At 44.3% G+C, this 17,954-nt stretch overlaps 1 protein-coding gene across 4 annotated transcripts in view; it reads left to right on the top strand.

Annotated features, from left to right (window-relative positions):
- The window catches only part of SYNJ1 (synaptojanin 1), a 668,969-nt gene that overhangs the window by 352,571 nt on the left and 298,444 nt on the right, over window positions 1-17,954 (top strand). For all 4 annotated transcript variants that reach the window (XM_086933999.1, XM_086933998.1, XM_086933997.1 and 1 more), the window contains one exon: window positions 10,552-10,636. In XM_086933999.1, coding sequence (XP_086790125.1) covers window positions 10,552-10,636 — 85 coding nt within the window. The remainder of the gene's footprint in view (window positions 1-10,551; window positions 10,637-17,954) is intronic.

The following is a 17,954-nucleotide window of genomic DNA, read 5'->3' as shown; positions in this document are numbered from 1 at the left end:
TATAACTGCAATTTACTTGGATCACTGTATGTTTTACTGTTCTTTGGTGTGTCATTATTTGCTTCGTTTGACTCGTTGTAAGTACTGTACATTTGTAAATTTGTATATTTGTAGATACTGTATACATGAACTCACTGTTCTGATGGTTTTTTGTTTGTGCCTGTGTTTTTGAAACTTTGACAATCTCAGTAAAAAGAAAATAAATTTGTTTGGAATATAAATCCAGTGGTCACGTGGTACATATTGACTGCGTGCCTGTAGAATTTTATTGTTAATTTTTCCTGTCCAGCCAACCTGTTCTGTTTTCCCTGTTGTTGAGATCCGGGCTGGGCAGATGTAGGATCCAAAACCTTCACTGTTCCACAGTCTGTGTTGATTTGAGGCACCATGTGTTGGAAGGCTGGGAGCTGGCGGCGTTTATTCTCCGCTCTGCTCTGGACCTCTTGGAGGTGCTTGGTCCTGCCGTGGTCCTCGCGCCTGCGGACTCGGCCATTCATAGGTTCTTGGCGTGGCTTCGGCCTCCTCCTCATCCCCCTCAGTGACCTGTGAGTTGCTCTGGTTTTTGGGAGGTGTTGTTCCGTTGGAGCGGGTCGCCCCAGATGTGCGATCTGTGTGCTTCATGTGCATTTGAGTAGTCCTTGTTGAGACTGTGGTTCTGTTGGCTGCTGGCTGGCCCTTCTTGACTGTGTGTTTTGCTTTGGGTTTCTACACCATGCTGGCCCTGAGACTTGACCACCTGTTTTTTCTCTTTGGCTGCTTGACAAGCCTTCTGCGGGTTTTTCCACAGGTCTTTTCTGTTGTCCTCTGCTGCTGAAGTTGTTTCCTAAGATGTTCCCATGGCTTGGGACGTAACATCCCCTATGTGGGGTGGTGGTAGCTGTTATATAGCTCTGTCATGTGCTGGGGAACTGTGGTCTCCTTCGGGCCTCTGCTCTCCGTGGCGTTACGGTATGTTGCAGATGCAATCCTCTTGCTGATGGCTTGGAATGGCTTGAGTTGCGCACCGGGAAGTCCTTTTCCGGGGTTGCTGAACTATTCGCCTGGTCTGGCCCGCTGTCTGTGGCGTGGCGTCATGGCTCTGTCTGGTTCCACTTCTTTTTGGACCGTGTGTGTGGACTCCTCCCTGGAGTGTGTGCGTACCCTTCTTCGCCCTCCTGCTCTCTGTCTTCGTCTGGCTGCCTCGTTTCGTGGTGTTCTCAGCATCTGGCTGTGCTTGCCGGTGCTGACCTTTTGTCTTTCTGCACCATTGTGCCTTTTTGGCGCTTTAGTGGGACAGTCATTCTTGCCTTGTCCGCTTCTTCCAGTGGGCCCTGCATTCAGTTTTATCTCTCCTCCTTGGGGGATGAGATGGTTCTTGTGTTTCTTGTCCCTCTTTCGGGCGCAGTCTGTCCCTTCGGAGCGTTGGATGGGTATTCCTAGGTGACCTCAGGCTCCCTTGTCGGCTTCTGCCTGCTTGTTGCTGGCGGCGCCGTTCTGTCTGGTCTATTGCCTTCTGGCTGTGCTGGGCTCAGCTGCCCTCTTCACTGGGTGTTTCCCCAGTGGGGGCTTGTCTTCGCTCTTCCTCTTCTCGTTAGAGTCTCTAGGTTGCTCTTCTCCCTCGGTGCTCCTCTTCATTGTTGTTGCCTTGAGTGGCGGTTCTGGGACCTTGTATGGGCATGGGGTGCTTTGGCCTCCTTTCGCCTTGCCCTTGTTTCCTCTGCTGAGTGAGGACGGGCTACCTCTTTTGTTGGCTTCCTGCATCCCCTCTGGGGTCGGTGGTCTTCTAAGTGTGGGGGTTCCCCTTGCCTGGGGGGACAGGGCTCTTCACCCTGGATATGGCTAGGGTATCTATTCTACGTTAAGGATTCTGCGGCTAGTAGTCTCTATCAGATGTACGAGTTACTTACGTTCGGTAACGATGTATCTGGTAGACACGATTCTAGCCGCAGATTACTTTACTGCCCGCCCTTCCTCCCCGTTCTGCGAGGACCTTTGGCTTGGTCTTCTGCACTTGCCTCCCTATGGGTGGTTGTGTCTTCTATGAGTACATTCTTTCCCTCTTTCTGGCCGGATGTTCGTCCTGTCTGTGTTCCTTTTCCTCCCCTTTTGGCACATTGGAGGATAGGTTTATAGGTACTTCTGTGCCCTTATGCTCTGGTTGCTCCAGGTTGGGGCCTACCTTCCACCCCACCCCTCCTCCCCTCTTTATTACTGGGGTTCTGAGCCCTCTGCTATCCTCTAGGTTGGGGTCTTTTGGCTGTGCCTCTGCCCTTTGTTCCTTATGGGGGTTGTCACACCCTGTGATGTGGCTGTCTTAGAGTTTTGTTGTTCCTTGTTTGTCCCGGACTGGTTCCTCTTCAATGTTTTTGGTTGGGGTTGTAGTCATTCTACGTGTTATCATGACACTTTTACAAATGTTCTTGTCTCTGGGGTTGGGGGGCTATCTCCGTACTGGCAGGGTTGCTGCTCAGGGATGGGCCCCGTTCTTTATTCTATTCCCTGCCTTTGGGTACTGCAGTGCCTGGCACTGCTCTTTATGGTGTTGTTCCTCACCATTCCTTCTTCCAATTTTTCTGCTCTTTCGCACACTGTTCCTATACTCTCACAGTTTTGTCTGATGGCTCTGTGTTGTGACGTGGAAAAGTTCTCCGAAGAAAACTGACGAATGTGCGCCGGGGTGGGACTTATGTGACCGTGACCTCACTGAAGTCACGTACGCGGACAACACCTGGGCAGAGTCGCGCGATGCCGTCTCCCCGGCGCGCAGGGATGCTGTGGCAAAAAAAATCCAGATCCAATCTCATGCCTGGGGATAATTCTATGTTAAGTAATCTGCGGCTAGAATCGTCTCTACAAGATACATCGTTACCGAAAGTAAGTAACTTGTACATTTATATCGGGTGCAGAGATGAATTCCATCCAATAACATTTCAATCTAAGAGTAGGTATGATAATATTGTAAAGTCTTTATACAACTTGTCTTGTAACGAGGCGTGTGGGAGTTGTGCATACATGTCTGTCTTCTAGAAAGCAGCAGTACTTTTAAGCAGCAGTACTTTTCCCTTTAGCAGATCTATAATTGATGTCCTTAACTGGTGTTCTTTTATAGCTGGAAATATTAAAAAGAAACCGGAATTACTGCAGAGGCCCATTATGGTGGCTGTGTTGTCCTCTGTGTGCTCTGGTACCTATCCTCTCCTCAGTTCCCCATCTAGGAGTAGCTAAAAGCCATAACTGTTATGTGTCCACTTGTTCACAGGAGGTGGATGTCTTGTAAGATCATGGGTAGCAAACAGACGTCTCACAAAATTTGAGCTAGATTTCTTAAAAATTTGCCACTTCCTATAAGAAGATGAATAGCATATTCCTGACATACTTTGGCTTTTTTGGCCTGCTGCAGTTCGCGGCTGGTGTCTGTCAGTCCGTTCTGCTGAGCTGAATTGAGAAACAATCAGATGGTAACGCCTCCCTTCATCATCTGCCTGTACCTATAATGATTCAGGTTACCCATTGCTCACATCAACATGACCCAGTTTTCCCCAGTGAAAATCTGAATTTCCCTTGTGATTGTATGTACATCATGTAATAATATCCAATTTGCATTGAAGAACTCTGAAGCCAAGCTTTTATTCCACTCTCAACTCCCCGCATTAACATCTAATCCAACCCTGCCCACTGCAAGGGGGTTCTAACATCTCATGCCAACACTGTTCCATATTGCCCTGCTGAGGAGCCGAGTTGCTGTGTTTTGCATTTTCCTCTCATGTCAACACTGTCCCAGATTGTCCTACGGAGGAGCCGAGTCGCTGAGTTTTGCAATGTAGAAAATGTTCCTTCAATGCTTCAGGTCAGTTGAAAGGGGTTCACCCAAAGAATACTGTATATTTTAGGAAAAAGGCGAGTTTAACAACTTTGATGTCAAAACGCAGACCTTAAATGAAGATACTAGAGTAATTGCCATAAAATGTTGATCCCAATGCAAGGATTGTTTTTAATGGACTCCTATATGTTTTGGTACAAAACTATTCTTTGGGAAAAAGATCATTTTGTTAGCAATCTTTCCTTTATTGTTTTTTTTTACCTGAAAGCACACATCCTTATTGTCAGCAGGATATATGCTACTTATTGACATGTGCCCACATTCCAGTTCCTAATGGTTCAAATGTTGCTTGATAGTTCAGCAGTGGATAAAGCACCTTCCCTGAGGTTACCAGAAAATCATCAGTGCTCCTGTTTGAGCTTCGGCCCATGCCAGGTGGCTATAACATCCTTGCTGTGCTGCCGCAGCATCAGCACAACAGAAGCCTGTGCAAAACACACATTTAGTGTTGCTTTCCTGCAATTTGAGACAGGGCATAATGCAAGTAATTGTATTGATCAAAAGCATCAGTATCTGCCGATAACCAGTTCCTTCCTATGACTAGGTGGAGCAGTGGAAACAAAGAAGGGGGGGCATATTCGCTGTAGTAACAGTGGAATAAAATGTATCGCTGAAGACCCAAGTACCACAATTCTTCAAAAAACTGACGCGTTGGAGCACAAGGTCTCAGATCTTGGCCATCCACAGTATAAGAGATAACAGTATTCAGCTTTCTGCTCCTTTATATTGATTTTTAAAATGTACCCTTCTGTAGCTAGTCCAGTACAAGCAGAGTTAAAATGTGCATTTTGTTCTGTTAAGTGAATTGAAGCAAGGTGTATGAAGGAAAATATGCATTCTCTTCTTAACACCACTTTACCACTACAGAGTTATCTAGGGGAGAGCTATGTCCAACTGTAAAACTTTGTGATTGTAGCGCTGCATGGAATCATCTACACATTAACCATACCAAAGAGCACAACAGCCACATTTTTCACTAGCCAAGGATTGACTTGAATTTCTTTGAAACAAGTTTTGGAAGTTTAGCTAGAGGGTTTAGCTGTTCTCATAAATGCCATAGCCCCCCCGTTTCCTTTGCAAGCGTTTACAATGAATGGCTATTTCTGTGATCATTCTCAGTGTAGAACCATAATTCCCTTGAATCTGGTACTCGTCTCATTGGTAGTGCTGCGGGATTCAAACTACATATCTAAACCTGCAGCATTGCTAGAGAGATTGACTTTGAAAGGTGTAGGCAGTAGCAAGGTGGCATGCATAAAAAGTTTCAACCCCCCAAAAAAACTATTGGGCACATCATACACACAATCCAATGACATTAGGCACTTGGCAAGTGAGAGTCAGAAAGAACTGGTTTTCCAGGGAAGCATAAAGAATAGTTCACAGAAGCCTCCCACAGTCTTTATAGATAATAATACATCGACTTTCTAAGGCAATACAGAAGCCTTACCTCTGAGGGACCACAAAATAACTTGAAATTTGGGTTAAGAAGCCGTGAGGCCACTGGGGAAAGTGGATGTTGCCTATCAATTTGCTGGTGTGTGTCCAACATGAAACTCTAGGGAAGCAAAAATGCCACCAAAATAATCTCAGGTATACAAAAAGTAATGGACAGAATGCTTGAATTAATCTCAGCCACTGGTTATTACTCTAGGCCGCATCCCAATCCATCATTATTTTGCACCCATCCATATGCAAATCAGTCTGTTTGTCGTTGTAATGAAACACGTTGGCTGGATTTTTTTTCAAATTGTTGGATTGAAATAAATAAACAAATTTGGAATCAACAAACTGAATATATCTTGGATTTTTTGCTGGTGCACCTATCCACGTTTGTGTTATATGACAATCAGTCTTGACCCTGCTCCAGTGAGAGTTCCATTTCGAACTGCCGAGTTGGATCCTCCCTGAGCCGGATCACAAGCAATCCAGGACTGGTTCACCCCTGTTATGGGCTTATCAGCCGGGTATAGCTTGGTTCCAGTGACAGTGTGCAGGGGACCCACATTTGGGTATCCGTCCCACTTAGGGTCTTAACATGCTTTAACATGCCTGGCCATAGCACAAGAAGACTTAAAATTGGTGGAGTATAGTCACTCCCGCGGTTACCTCCAGGCCCACCATCCCCAAACACCCCCGCGGCACTCACCTCCTGGAAACCCGTGAAATGTTGTAAGCCTATCCCCACATAAAATTAATGATGGCTTGACAAGGGTTGTCCTTGTAACATTTCTGATGTCATGTGAGTATGCTCTTTTTGTACTTTTATAGATAACATGGCAATAAAAAGATTTCTTTTAAAGGACTGCTTTGCATATATCTTGGTCCAAAGTTAGGTGCTAAAGTGGGCAAAAACAGTGGTTTGGGATGCGGCCCGACCGATTGTCAATGGCTGAGATTAAGTCAAGCATCCTATCCATTGTCTTGTTTTTGCACCAAAAGAATGCCAGTGACTCCTAGCTCTTGGTTTGCATTTGGTCCTCGACCACACTTTTGTGTGAAAAATACTGCTACACTTATGCAATTAACAGCACTGTAACAAGCATACATTAATCTAGTTTTTAGTGCTAGATAGATATCAAGAAAATCTTGCTAACCACTTAATGATCCAACCATCTTTGAGTTGTATATCCTATGCAAAGCCTTTAAGTGCAGAGATTTGCAAGATGCAATTCCCTATACCCATCAGTATCCTGGGATAGGACTATACTGCTTCCCTGTCTGGAATTGTATACGCCATAAAGATAACATTCTCTGTAAACACCAGAATGTTGATCACAAAAACCTTTCTCAAAAAAAGTATCTATTTTTCTAAAGCAAAGAGTATACCTCACAAAAGTGAACTTCACATGAACAGTCACTTTAACTCTTTCAAATTTTGACACACAATACCACGAGCACTCGGGGATTGAGGTGAAACGGCTGACCCACTTTCTCCAGCTGAATTGAAGTGCCAGTCAATCGACTCCTCTACCACGCTTCTGGAGGAAAGCCGGTTTGGCATCCAGCGGCTCGACGGGCTACGTGGTGGCATGAAGGAGCCGTCTCTCACAAAACATCCTCCATTTAGTACAATCAAAAATAATCAGATAATAACTATCATTAGCAAAACAAGAAAGGAGAAGAAAAGCTAATTCCCCAGATGCACTGCTAGTTCTTCCCCACTATTTAATCCTCCAGGGGATTTAGTCTGTAAGTCTACTATATACCTGGATTCCAGCCTTCTTAGCTTTAACATTCTATCTCCCCCTCTTGGGCTGTGTGGTACACAGTCCAGACAGAAGTATTCCAACAGATCCCTGTTACTTCTGTGTTTGATGGAAAAATGTCGTGCCACCGGATAAGAAAAATCTTTTTTCACTATGGCACGCATGTGTTCTTGAATTCTTGGTTTTACACAATTGATGGTGCTCCCTATATACTTAAGTCCACATGGACACTTTAAGCAATAAACTACGAGGGTAGTTTGGCAGGTCAGAAATTTGTTTATTCTCCTCCCTCCTTTTATACCGTTCACTTCATATGAGAGGGTTCTCTTACTGAAGGCGCAAGCCTTACATTTTCCACAAGGGAAAAACCCTCTCATTTCTTGTAATGTGCCCCGTCTGACCGGTATTGGGTCCAAATGACTATGTACCAAGTCGTCCCTAAGGGATCGTGCCTTCCTGAAAGTGATCGATGGAGCTACTGGAATGTCTGCGCCAATTATGGTGTCAGTTTTAATTACGTGCCAGTGTTTTTTCATAATTTTCCTAAGGCTGTCCGCATCTTGTGAAAAAGTGGTTATCAGCCGAAACCTACCATCATTGCCTTTTTTCGCTTGTTTAGGTTTAAAAAGATCATCTCTGGCTATGGATTCCACTCTTTTCAGAGTGCTTTCCAAAAACCTCATACTATAGCCCCTTGCTGCAAATCTATTGATGCTGTCCGCGGCTGCTGGTTCAAAATCACTTTTGTTGGTGCAGTTGTGTTTTAATCTCAAAAACTCCCCATAGGGGATACTATTTTTGAGGTTCTCTGGATGGCTGCTAGAGGCATATAGAGTACAATTACCGGCAGTTTGTTTCCGAAAAAGTGCAGTACTTATATGTATGTATATTACCTACTGGCGGTCGCCAGTAGGTAGTTATAGTTAGGATTATTTTCAATGAAAAATCTCAACATTCTATTGTGAATAACTTTGGCGCCGGTTGAGGAATCTGCCTGAAAATTTCCTCAAATTTGCCTCGTGGCGCCCCGGTCCTTCCCTGAAAGTTTGGGGGGGATTTGTCAAGCGGGGCCGAGATAAAAGGGGGGTCCCAAAACGTGATTTTCCCCATGTTAATTTCCATAGGGCGGTCAACCTCACTTTTAGCTCGAACGGCTGAATGGATTTACACAAAACTTGGCAAAATTGTAGAGACTGGTAGCCCGATGTGCCTTTGCTATGTCTCAAGATATGTGCTCCAGTGGATTTTGAGTAATATAGGTTCAAAAAATATATATATCTATGGCCGGTACGCACACCGGGGAGCGCTCCGGGTGCGCTACGCGACTTGCGCGCGGAAAGCTGATTGGCTCTCGGGTGTCTGTAAACATTCCAAACAGTCCGGAGCGGCCGCCATCTTGTGTCTCGGTAGGATCGAGACACAAGAGGTGGCAAAAACAAAGGAGAAAATGAGCAAAAGGGGGCAGGGTAGACCCCCGACCCCCTAGGTTTGATGTGGGGGCTTTAAAAGGACCCCGCGGGACCAAAAAAATATATATATCTTTTTCGATTTGCGCTGGGGATCGCCCGGTACGCGCACCGGGGAGCGTACCATGGAGAAAAAAGAATGACATTTTTTTTTTAAATGTTTTTTTTTTAAATTAGAGGTAGTTCTAAAAATAACTGTTTTTTTTCTTCTTTTTGTTGTTTTATATTTTTTTATTGTTTTTTGAACATTTTTTACTTTTTTTGGCTTTTCTGAACAGTTTTATATTTTTTTTGTATTTTTTATAGGGAGAAACAAAAAATAGGGATTTGTAAACTGCTCAACTGGAGCAAAAAAAAACCAGGAAAAAATTAAGGCTTTTTTGTGCATTTGTGGTTATCACCAGCAAGCATGATGAGTGTAATGTTCTGCTCACCATAAGTAATTAATTTCCCACAATGTACACAAACCATTTTGTATCCCCCAAACTTTGGTTGTATACTTGAAATCAACTGACTTGCTTCTGGACCCGATGAAGTGGGCTCTTTGGTTGTTGAGGTTGTGCCAGATGATTGGGGTAGGTTTTTGCAGAGTTCTCTCACCTCTGCTGCAGAATCGTTAATAGGGTGCAAACGCTGCATGTGCCGAATCATTGTATGATTCCCAAAGGAATATTTTTTTGCAGGGTTCCCCCTGGATAGCATAGCACCACAGATGAGACAGGTCACCTTTGCAGCGTTTACTTTTTTGAAACCAGTTGGGATTTTATAAAACTCCCATATGAAGCGCTCCCTAGGTTTGTATGGTGGAGTGTCTTCAGGCAGGAACTGCCTTGTCCCTTCCTCCTCTTCCTCCTCCTCCTCCTGTTCTTCTTGACCACCAATGTGATGTTTTGGTGGTCCTTGTGGTGGTGGTGGTGGTGGTGGTGGTGGTGGGACAGATGCTCCAGCTGCTGATAGTACTGTAGCCATATCTGTAAGAAAAAAGCAGGTCTTCCTCACTCAAAGTGAGAATGAGGAAAAAAGGTGGGGGCTTTCATCATTTGGAAACCAAAACTGATCTGAACCAATGAAAAGTGTTATTTTCCCCCCTCCTTGTTCTCTGTAGGTCACGGTTATCCTAGCGCTTGGACGCCTTCGGGCAACAACTGCGCTCTATAAATCCCCAAGTTTACAAGTTTATTTTCAGGTCACATGACCCGACGCGATTACGCTACGCGCCCCGGTGCGTGCCCCGGGGCGCGCCCCGGTGCGCGCCCCGCGGCGCTTACGTAGCGCGTTCGTATGCGCGTGGGTGCTTCCGGGCGCGCTTACGCCGTGCGTATCACGCGGACTCGGCTACGCGATACGTCACGATAATGTTTTCGTTCGCGGCAATAGGGCTAACGGGACGCTCCCCTGTACGCGCCCCGGGGCGCGCGGCAAAATTGCGCTGACCGGGGCGCTCCCCGGTACGCGCCCCGGGAGCGCACCAGGGAAAAAAAATAAAAAAAATAATAAAATAGTATTATATAAATATACAATATAGGATTCATTATAAAACATATTACATTTCATAGGTTTGAGGCCCTATATATAGTTAGGAATTAGCATTTAAAAAAACCTATGAAATTCACTGAAAAAACCATAGGTTCCACACCAGTTATAGCTAGGAATTGGCATTTAAAAAACCTGTGAAATTCACTGAAAAAACCATAGGTTTCACACCAGTTATAGTTAGGAATTAGCATTTAAAAAACCTATTAAATTCACTGAAAAAACCATAGGTTTCACACCAGTTATAGTTAGCTGGAAATTTTACTGACATAAAACCATTGAAATTCCAACGTTATAGTTAGTTGGACTCACTATAACTTGCGCGCCTGCAATGCACTGCTGATGACGTCACATATTACATCACTCATGAGTTCTATTGTTTCTATCTGTCACTTGTTTTAGGTCTGGCTTTCTTTAGGCCTATACGTTTCTATGTTCATGTATTTTGGTGCACGAAGTAATCATGTGTTAAACTATTTACTTACAGATAGAAGGTACAAGCCTATTGATATTTTTGCAATTGGATTTGAAGAAATGGTGGAATTAAACGCAGGCAACATTGTGAATGCAAGGCAAGTAGTACAGATGTATATTTCTACACTATAAAACTTTTTTTAATTTAATTTATTGAACTGTTTTTATTGCAACCTGTTCATCACAAACATATTTGAGGGCTAGACCGATGTATCTGGTGGAAGGTTTAGGAGTTTAGTGCGGCCTGCTTGCCCTCCCTTTGGGTGAGGGTCAGTGTGAGGAACTTGACTATCCACTCACCTTACTGATCAAAGTAATAATCTTGCTATGATCCTGCAATAGTTCGCCATTTCCTCTTGCTCAGTTCTTTGTCAGCGTTATAGTCACTTGCTTCCTGGAAAGAAAATGAGGTGCAGAAACAGTCTGTGTGAAACTTTTGGTGCAAGTTGTCTCTTACTAATGTAAATTATACTTGGTCTTTCCTATTAAAAACTGTATACATCTTTTTTATGTCTGTTTAGTACACATTTTTGTTGTTTTGGGTGTCGTTCATAGAGGAGATACAGGGGAGCAGGATTTTCAGTCTGTGCATTCAGTGCAACAGCCCAGGTGCAGGGTAAATGGCTTTGCTTTATGTTGCTTCGATAACTTGATGTATCAATCTACCGTGCGTGCGACCGAGTTACCTTTAAGGAGTATAGTAGAGGAAAAAACAAGATTATTTAATGACCTTTTCTCTGCGGCTGGTAAAGTATTCAAGCAGCTGTTCAAGATTGAGGCAAATTGAATAATCGGATGGCAATGCAATCCTCTTTCGTTCCTTTCCAGGTACTGTACCACAATTTCACTGAATGCCAAGTGTCTAGCATGCTTCCTAGGACAGTTGGCTCAAGCTGAGGTGAAAGCTTTCACAACTGTATTTAATTACACTTTAAAAACTGCTGTTGTGCCAGCAGAGTGGAAACGGACTAAGCCTCTCTTTCTAAAAAGAAAGGTTAGATCCTAAGGATTTTAACAACTTTTCTCCCAACTCCATTTTGCCTTACACAGCCAAATTACTGGGACAGTATTTGATGTTACAGCTAAAGGGATTTGTGAAGGAGAACAACCAACAGCACTATCAAGAAAAAGGATTCAGACTTGGAAGAAGTACTCTGCGTGCAACCTCTGTCTGTCCCCGGAACACGACGAGAAAGACTGTGACGCGTGCCGAACGTTCCGATTGAAAAAGACTCTTCGTGATCGTCGGACTCAATTTCACGAGATACAACAGCAAAGCGGTTTTGCACTGGACATCTTCGGTGAAGAGTCCAACTCCGAACATCATGCCCAAGGAGTCGAAGAAGAAGAACATTTCTCCATGTCTGAGGGCGACGCAGACATTGAAGAAGAGGAGCACGTTACTCCGAGTCAGCGTACCATGAGTAAAGACAACCCCTTGCCCCCTATCTCCTCCCAACAACCTAAGACAAAGGCTCCAGTCCCTCCTCTGCCTTCGGGCCAAGGTTGACACCGACAAAAAGTTTCCGACGCCCTGCCTTCGGGCCCGGGGCTGAAACATAAAGAAAAGCCTTCCGGTTCGGACTCGAACCGTGCCCATCTTGGTGCCAACCCAACACATTCGGCACGAAACACAAGTCCAAGCCAACACCACTGGCGCCAAAAAGCTTGGAGCCGAAACATTTGGCGCTGAAATAGGCAACCAAGGATAAAGGCACTACGTTGAAAGAGCCTCGGTCCGATCACTCCATTTCGGATCCGAAACAGAAAAAGTTGGTGATTCACCCTGATACAGCAAAAAGAACAATTGATGGACAGAATGCAGAACAATGTCATACATTCACCCCAATACAGAGATCTGGGCCTTAAATCCATCGTTGTTTTGCTCACGTGCTATTCCAGTTTGGACCCAGCCATATGCAAATCAGTTTTGACCCTGCGCCCAATGGGAACAGTCCATCCCGAACTGCCAGGCCAGGTCCTACCTGGACTGGAAACAAGCATCCTAAGGCCGGTTTCAGGCTTTCAGCCCTCATCAGCCAGGATAGCTTCACTCCAGTTGCATGGAGAGCACGGGACCCACGTCTGGGCATACGCGTCCCAGTCGGAGTGACAAATGCGACAAGAACAATTGATGGACAGAACACAAAACAATGTCATACATTCACCACAGTATAGAGATCTGGGCCTAAATCCATCGTTTTTTGCTCACTATGCCATTCCAGTTTGGACCCAGCCATGCTCTCCATGCCACTGGAGTCAGGCTATCCTGGCTGATGCAAAAGCATATGACTCTACACCTCTATATGCCAAGAATAGATGCATACTGGGTAAGTAGCATTTTCCTTTTTTGTCTTATAAAAGTGTGATGTAACATTTGTAATTACACGATAAGCCTGCAAGCAACTCATTAAATCATCTTGCATAATTGCATCACTGTTTCAACTTTTTTCAGCATTGCATCATTTGATTATTTGAAATATTCTGATTTATTGTGTTCATTATGAAGCTGTGCGTGTTGTCTCTAAACTTAGGTGATCTAGCTTTTCCCAATTTGTTCCACAGGCTTAGACAGGGCTTATTACAGCAGTGCATGCTAAGTTTGTTTCTAATGTTGAAACTGTTGTATAATTTGGTACCATATGTGTAATTGAGTGCATTTCAACCACTGGACCTGCCAGCAGCCTTGAATGTCCTTTTGGAGAGCCTCAGTAACATCAGCTGCCATGTCCGAGTTCTTGACTTTAACTTCTGTCTTACATAGCGATTCATATGGCTTCATATTTTCCCTGTCTCTAGGCAGGCACTTGCAAGCCTTCTTATTGCTATAGGAAGTTGTTTGTATATGTATGTGGAGGATCCAAAGCTGATGGTCGATCCAATTAAAGAGGGAAAATTGTCAGTGTAAAATGTTAATCCCTCCGACTTAATCCATGTTTTATGATGGTAAGAAGTTTGGTGTCAAAACTTTTCCTTTTCAAAACCAAGGTATTGCTGTCACGCCTGGATACTGCATGTGGGCATCTCTTACATAGACCACCAGCATGAGCAATTGGCTTCAACCAGCTTAATCAGTCCATTATCTTGGCCTGCATTTAGATTTCAGGAACTCAGGCTTCCTCCATTTTCCCCATTTGGTCTTTCTCTTGACAGGACTATGGAGATTTGTTTCCATTTCAATATTCATGTGGTAAATGCCATTATTCAGTTGGGAAACTGTATTTATTTACAAATACCAGAAAAGCAGTGAACGTCTGCAGTAGATTCAGAATGCCACTTTGTGGCTGCTTTTCATTTCTGAATAACTGGGATCATGTCTCCAATACTCTCCAGTTGTAAAACTCGCTACATGTGTGGAACAAGGTGCAGTTTTAGGCACCAAAGGTAGTGTATAATGTACTCTGTCAAAGTAAGATGGTGTTCCTGGGTGCTAGATTTATTTACAACTGTAAGAATGAGTGACAGTTTTTCTATTTGTGACTGTGAATCCATGGAACACTCTACCCCCTTCTCCATCACATGGAACCTTTGCTACCTAAATGTAGGCAACTACTCAAAATTTGGCTATTTTCCCCACTATACTCAGTGAAGTATTATGATGCGTTTTGTTGGTTGGTTGTCCACCACTAGTAATAATGTCGCTGTGGGGGTCTAGGGCAGGTCCAATTGACACTGATCAACTTGGCTGTTCCAGTAAAGAGGGCTTCTTGGAGGTTTTGTCTCCCTGTAGCTTGTCAGGAGGTCAGCCAAGTGACCCTTGGAGTCCATTCATAGTCTTAGGTACAAGTGGGAGCATGTCCAGCCCTTGTGGTTCTCCTCACAGGTTCAGCAGCAGGTGCAGTCCTTCTTCTGTCTTACACAGGTCTAGCAGTGTTCGGAAGAGGGTGCCCAGGAGTGTGACATGTATGCCTGGTCCTGGTCTATGGAGTGGGGGTGACTCCTGGCTTCTTCCTAGCCAAAAGGGAAAAAGTTCCAAGGGGTAAGCCTAGCGACATTTGCAGACGTTCATGTGTGCCGTGCTGCAGACAGTCACACAGTAACCTTCTCTACTTAAATACAACACAGTAGAATTTTTCATCCAGTGGGTAGACCTTTTGTGCCCAACCTAGAGGTGTGGCCAGGGAAATGAGCAACCCCTTCTCTGTGGTTACTCAAAATCGGATCTAGGGGCAGCTCCTTTCCCACATGGATAGGTACATGACTGGCTAAAGGGACAAAGAGAGGGCACACCCGTGTGTTTACTAAATCTGGCTGTGACCAGGTTAGGCCTCTTTGAAGGTAATTATGTTCTTGGGCACTGCTGAGAGGGTCATTCTCTCAGAGAACCATGGCCTTTGTCTCAGCTCTGGGAGAAACCTCACCTAGGAGCTATTCAGCTCCTGGGAAACCGTTGGATCTCATGTAAATGGGATATTAAGGTTGTAGAGCAGGTTAAAGGTGTCTTTTTAAAGTGCCTTTTGTAAAATATTTTGCACAATACAGACTATGCCAAAGAACTAACTTTTTAGCTGGTCCCTAGGCGGAGATAGTATTTTAAAATATGAATAGTAACTCCCAATGCTTTCCTATGGAACAGCTGCCCTGCTATAGTAAAAATAGGTTTGGGGGTCTTGTCACAGTAAAGATATGTTTTGCATTAAACTTTTACCTTCACTACATTTAAATGCCATGCACCGTCCATTATTGGGCATTATGGCCTTCTTAGGGGTGACATATTAATATTTAAAACGAGGGTTTAGGTCCGTCAAAGGTGGTTATTTTGGCAGGTCGAATTTGCAGTTTAAATCTGCACAACCAGGTTACTAGTGGCAGGCCTGCAGTCATGCTGTGCACTGTCACTCTAGTGGTGGCACAATCTATCCTGCTATCTGCTGGTGACAAGTAGCGGCCCTGGGTACACTTTATAAGGTAAGTTAAGTATGCCAATTAGGGGTATAGCTAATTAGTACCTGTTCTAAGGGTCCGAGCACATGCACAGGTGCCTGGTTAGCCAAGTCCAGTGCCCAGAGTCAAAAATCCAGTGGCATCAGCCCAAAAAGCTATGGGCTTGATCTTGCAAAAAGAGGCATTTTCCTCTATTTTAGTATTCTTTAAAGCTATGTATCTTCATTAAAGTAATGGATCTTAGCCGTTTAGTAATTTGAAGCAGGTTTACTCATTTGGAGCAGGGTTGAGGCAGCTCTGAAGGACACCGATATACTGTTTCAGTTCCTGGGTGAAAGCCTGTTGATTTGCTCTTATTTGCATTTCATAGGGCCAGATGTAGGTAAATTCAATTTTGTGAATCCTTGATAGCGATTTTTACTGAATCGCTATTAAGGACTTGCAAAATTGAATGTAGGTAGGAATCGCAAAAACATTTGCGATTCCTTAATATTCCTTGAATGCGAATCGCAAATTGAGATTCGCAATCAAGGAATACCATCCCTTTCATTCCTATTGGGCAAAGAAGCCCATAGGAATGAATAGGATTTGCGCCCGCAATTTACGAGTAACCAAGAGGCACTCGCAAATTTTGAGCCCAATTTCAAGGGTGCAAGGGTTCCAAAAGGACACCCTGTTGCACCCCTAAAATGTGCATGTGTGCACATGTGACGCACATACATGCCCTAAGGGCATGAATGTGTGCCACATGGCACTTTTAAAAAAGCAAACAAAGTGCTCCTTTTTTTAAGGAAAACGCTAATTACCGCCAACTTAAAGCTCTGGAAGAAAGGGCCGAACTCGACGAAGTGGTCCTCAACTGGTTCTCCTCATTCTTGCACAACCGCTCCCAAAGAATCAAAATCAGAAGCTTTGAATCCGACCTCCACCCAGTCAAGAGGGGAGTACCCGAAGGTTCATTGCTCTCCCCCCAACTCTTCAACATGGAACCCCTCACCACCCTACTCAGAAAAGCTAACATGCCCTTTCACCTCTACGCTGATGATACACAACTCTACTTGGAAATCTCCTCTTCCAAAGACATCCATAGACTCAATGAAACACTAAAGGATGTCCAACGTTGGCTATCAAGCAACCATTTAAAGCTTAACTCGGACAAAACCCAACTACTCCTCATATCGAACAAAGAACAGAACCCACAAATGACCGAATGGTTAAAAGATATTGATGCGCTCAATTGGAACCTCACCTTGGTTGACTCCGTTAAATCAGTAGGCATCACGCTAGACTCCAAACTTGACTTGACCAAACACAATAAGATCTCGGCAAAGAGTGCCTTCCTTAACTTGAAACTACTAAACAAAATCAAACCTTTCATTCCATCCAAAGATCTCAAACAAGCCACCCAAGCATTGGTGTTGTCACAACTGGACTATGGAAATGCAATCCCTTTCAGGAATAGCCAAAGCTCACCTTGCTCCTCTGAAAACAACCCTCAACGCGGCCGCCAGAAGGGTCACTGGAATAAAGAAATTTGATCACATCTCTCCGGCACTAAAAGAACTCAAGTGGCTACCAATAGAAATGCGGGCTAACTTTAGAACAGCCTGCCTCACACACAAAGCCCTTCACACAGGCAAACCCGAATATCTAGCGTCCAAACTGAGAAAAGCGGTTCAGAACAGGACTCTCAGAAGCTCGAACACCCTACTTCTCATCCCGCTAAAAGCACAAAAACAAAAAACTATGGCCAGGTCCTTTGCCGGGAAAGCTCCCAAAATATGGAACTCTATTTCTCCCCCCCCCCCCCCCCTCCCCACATCAGAACTATTCCTTCCTTCCCTAAATTCAAAAGCCAGCTCAAAATCCTTTTCCTCGACCGCTCCCTATCGAACAGATAGGTACAGCTCGGAGTGTTTAAAAACGCCACTGCTCTCCTCTCCGATGCGATTTGTCAAGACCTTGGTTTTTTTTTCTTGTTGTTTTTTTTTTGAGAACTGATCAGCAGCCTCTCTACTACGACTCGTACCCTGAATGTCTTGCTGACTGTATTATGTTTGCTTTCTTTTGCACTGCTCTGTAATTGTTGTGAAGCGCTCCGATACCTTCCGGTCAGGTTAGCGCTATATAAAACTTCTTAAATAAAAATAAAAAATAAATTCCTTATTTTGCGAGTAGGTTTAATCTTACCTACATTGCTCAAAGCCAAATTGCGATCGCAAAGCCTGAAATTCTGCGAAGTCAGATGGTGCCCTGGCTGCGGGTGTGCGGAGAGCTACTGGAGGCAATGAGCTTGACAGCCAAATTGGGCAGGGTGCCAGTCATGATGAATTTGTAAATGAAGGTGCAGCTGACAAGAGTCCATTGAAGTTCAATCAGAGTGGGGGAGATGTTCTACTCTTCAGTACCTTGAAGAGGAGTGCTGCAAGAGTGTAGGGTGTGCTTTAGGAAGCCCAATGTGGAATCTGGTAGCCTTCGAACAGGGCATTGCCACTTTTTAGAGTGAGATTATAGAATTTCTGAGTTCACCAT

Source organism: Lissotriton vulgaris, chromosome 8, assembly GCF_964263255.1.
Source record: "Lissotriton vulgaris chromosome 8, aLisVul1.2, whole genome shotgun sequence".
Classification (NCBI taxonomy): domain Eukaryota; kingdom Metazoa; phylum Chordata; class Amphibia; order Caudata; family Salamandridae; genus Lissotriton; species Lissotriton vulgaris.
This window is presented reverse-complemented; position numbering and strand designations above follow the sequence as displayed.